At 44.2% G+C, this 3,921-nt stretch overlaps 1 protein-coding gene across 1 annotated transcript; it reads right to left on the reverse strand.

The window, feature by feature from the left end:
- Window positions 1-239: 239 nt before the first annotated feature.
- On the reverse strand, window positions 240-2,847 carry LOC134198311 (uncharacterized). Its single transcript, XM_062667679.1, has 3 exons — window positions 2,146-2,847; window positions 1,454-2,033; window positions 240-1,224 (listed from the first exon to the last, which is right to left on the reverse strand). Exons 1-3 carry the CDS (start codon window positions 2,263-2,265, stop codon window positions 839-841), a joined length of 1,086 nt encoding a protein of 361 aa, XP_062523663.1. The 5' UTR covers window positions 2,266-2,847; the 3' UTR covers window positions 240-838.
- Between the last annotated feature and the right edge of the window lie 1,074 nt (window positions 2,848-3,921).

Consider the following 3,921-nt stretch of genomic DNA (forward strand, 5'->3'; position numbering starts at 1 on the left):
AAATCGAGACACAATTAAAACATCGAAACCGTCAACCTACTACAATTAATTAAGTAGTAGACTACGCGCTTTCACGGGCACACTCTAGATGTAGTACACGGTACCGGTATACCGTATACAAGGGTGGGCGTGGTACCTAGAGCAGGTTATACATTTTTCAATAGCATGACGTTGCACAACTCACCAAGTAAACAGAGATGCACGTCCATCGTTTTCTACAACGCCTTCTGAACTCTAGTTGAAGTCAACTCAACTGAACTCTATTTGCTCAACTCAACTTAATTAATTAACTCAACTAGCTAACGTAGAACAGTGTGCGGCTACAACTGAAAGAACATGGTCGTAGCTAGTCAGCTACGTACAGCTAGAGCTAGTTACTAAGTAGACTACTATGTCAATGCTAGGTATAGCTACTAGAGTCAATAGTGCTAGACAATGATAGTAGATCAAGTTCTACCGTGTCATTCGATGATCTCTGGGCTCTCATTGTCGGCGCGTACGTTCACATCTGCAGTCAAGCTGCGTGACGAGGAGGCACTGGCACCTTGGGTTGTGGCAGATGGAAACACAATTGGTAGCTCCGTGTCCGACGAGCTGTCGTCGTGAGCTACGTCGCTACCAAGTTCATTTCCCATTTCTTTTCTGAGCTCTTTTATGTTGTCGAAACCGCGAAGAGACAGTGGACGCTTGTCGTCTGACCAAGTAGCGTTGCAAAGTGGGCAACGCACGCATTGAGAAGTGCAACGTTCGCAGCCGAGCCATTGTCGGCAGCAAATAGACACTGTTATCGGACTTCTGCTGAGCAGGTGGCAAATCTTGCAACGCATTATTCTTGCTGCTATTGTCGCTGCTTTCGATTAGTGCGTCGTTTCAATGGCAACCAATGGCAAGTCACTTGCTCCATCTTGTCTTCGACGTTCTCGAGTCGTTCGTGTGCTCGTTCGAAGCTGGACTTCAGGCGGCCGAGATGAGTTCGCACGTTTTCTACTTCGCCGTCGATCTTGAAAAGGATATCCATATCCGGAGATGAGGCATGAGTGCTCGAGCTCAAAGACTGCAGCTGGCCGTAACCAAACGCTTTTGAAGAGGCGGTGGCCGATGAAGCTCGTTTTCTTTTGATCGTTGCCGTCTCTCGTATAGAACCGAGGTAGCAAATCAATGAGTCATAGTGTGACTGGAGTACCGCACACATTCTTCGAGACGGTGCCTTCCAAAAGTCTACGTCTGCATGCATCCAAAGCAACTAGGTTAATTAGTTAAAGCGTAAACGTATATCTATACCAGCTAGAGTGCATGCATGCTTGCTAGTGCACTTGAGCATGAAAGGCTTTAGGGTGATCGACATGTTCATGCACAGACAAATTAAAGAAGACCGCGCTGCATGATGCAGAGACTCCTGTATAAACACCTCGTCATGCATACTGTACATGCATAGATGTAACGTATATCCTACCTCTTGTTCCGCCGACATCTCCAAACGGTACGCCGCGGTTGTCCACTAGGATAATTCGGTCGTCACACGGAACACCACCTTCGGCTTCGAAGTGACTCTGAACTAAGTCAGTAATATGTAGTAGGCTGACGTCACTTTCGGCAAAGCGAACGCACGTCTGCGAACGTACTTCGGCTAGCTGCAGCTTGTTTCGAACGACTTCCATAGACCACAGGTCAACACTCTTCTTGATTTCTCTGACTGCAGATTGCAACCGCGCTTTCTTGCTGCTCGGCGCTACCGATCTAAACGCAGACCAAGAGGAAGACGGGGCCGGCGTCCATAACGTTCCGGGTGCTGGAGCTGTTGCGGTCCTAGCAGTATGGCGACTTGCTTCACTGGTTACACCTACAACTGGCTGCAGCTGTAGGCGACGATTGTGCGAAAACGACGAGGCATCGGACACAGTCGACTCTTCCAAGAGCGGGTCGCCATAGAGTTGATAGCGATGACTAGCCGAGAGTCCGTCGAATCGACCTCCAGTCTGGGGAAATATTGCCGCCTCGTTTCCATCCTCTCTTTTCAGGTAAATGACTTCTACCTACACAGTGATATGCAACACTGAATTCTATCGATCATCTTAATTAATTAGTTAACATTGTAGGATTGTTTTAACATCTAACGCTGTTCGCGCAGTGTACAAATTAACTTGCCTTGAAAACTCGAGACAGTCGCAAACTGCTCACGTCCGACAATTTCATTGACAGCTCTTGCGTTCCTCGAAAAATGGTCACCATGTCGGATGGTCCGCTTAACCGTCGTTGCCTGCTCATCGTCTCCACACGAACACTGCAACGATTTTACTAACGATTGACGACTACCGACCGATGTGAACGTACGCGCCGACAATGACAGCCCAGAGATCATCGAGTGACACGGTAGAACTTGTCCTACAATCATTGTCTAGCACTATTGACTCCAATAGCTATACCTAGCATTGACATAGTAGTCTACTTATACCTAGCTCTAGCTGAGCTGTAGCTGACTAGCTATGACCATGTTCTTTCAGTTGTAGTCGCACACTGTTCTACGTTAGCTAGTTGACTTCTACTAAAGTTCAGAAGGCGTTGTAGAAAACGATGGACGTGCATGTCTGTTTACTTGGTGAGCTGTGCAACGTCATGCAAATAACAAATGTGACCTGCTATAGAGTACCACGCCCACCCTTGTATAGGGTTCCGGTATCCTGTACTACATCTAGAGTGTGCCTGTGAAAGCGCGCAGTCTACTACTTAATTAATTGTAGTAGGTTGACGGTTTCGACGTTTTAATTGTGTCTCGATTTTTCCTAGACAACAAACGAGTCCCTATACTTGGTCACCACCGTTGCCAACTCGGCCATCCGCTAGTGTGGAGCCTATCTAGATACATACATACATACATACATACATACATACATACATACATACATACATACATATATATATATATATATATATATACATATATATTAGTAGCATTTCCCCTCCAACCAGTTCATCTACGGTAAAGGTAGCGTGTTGTGTACAATGCACGTACCTACAAAGCTAGGGACAGCGGTATTCACTGGCACAACGTTGTGTGTCAGAGCGGAGTTGTCCGCGGCGAAGAGCAGCCAACATGGTTGGCACGTGACGGAAAGAAAAGTAAAAACAAGCACCTGCTAGTGTATGGAAATGTGATCTCCTGACGCGTTCCAATGGAAGCCCCGCTGAGATCCCCCGCTGACACCCCCGCTGTGTGGGGTCTTGGGTCATTTCAATTTTCTATTTTCTATTCATGTTAGGAATAGAAAAGTGAACTGCGCGTTCAAGTTTCTAGTTTTAAGCACATATGATAGGTGCGTAAAACTCAATCTTTAAAAGATAAATCTAAAGATCACAAGAATCAAACATCAAAAAAATAAAAAACCATTTTACAAAAACAAAAAATAAAAATGAAAATTAAAAACAAAAATTAAAAGTTAAAAATTTAATAAACACAAAAATTTTAAATAATAAAAAATTAAAATTAAAAAACATTTAAAAAATTAATTAAAAATTGAAAATTGAAAACATGAAAATTGAAATGTAGAAAATTAAATGGCTGGACCATCCACTGACCCACTGACCCCCTGTCTTCTAAATAACTATGAGTCAAAACAGCCACTTGTGTCATTCTGCATACTAGACAATACTTTCTCAACAGAACACTAGCGTTTCAAATTCGTCTTTGCCATTAAATAGCAAATCTTTTCCTCCAGTAATCTTTAAACTCTGCCCCGTTTGGTCTCCCAAAGTCGTCTCAAGATTGTTTAGATAGGTCATCTAAACAGGACTCCGCCTTCTTACCCCACCATCCAAAATGTTCCAGGACCAAAGGAAGAAAGTTTCACAAACAAATCCCCAGGATATCTCTCTTTCTCATAATGAGTCGTAACTGTGTCTGTCTGTCTGTCTGTCTGTCTGTAC

Source organism: Corticium candelabrum, chromosome 2 (genome assembly GCF_963422355.1).
Source record: "Corticium candelabrum chromosome 2, ooCorCand1.1, whole genome shotgun sequence".
NCBI classification, from domain to species: domain Eukaryota; kingdom Metazoa; phylum Porifera; class Homoscleromorpha; order Homosclerophorida; family Plakinidae; genus Corticium; species Corticium candelabrum.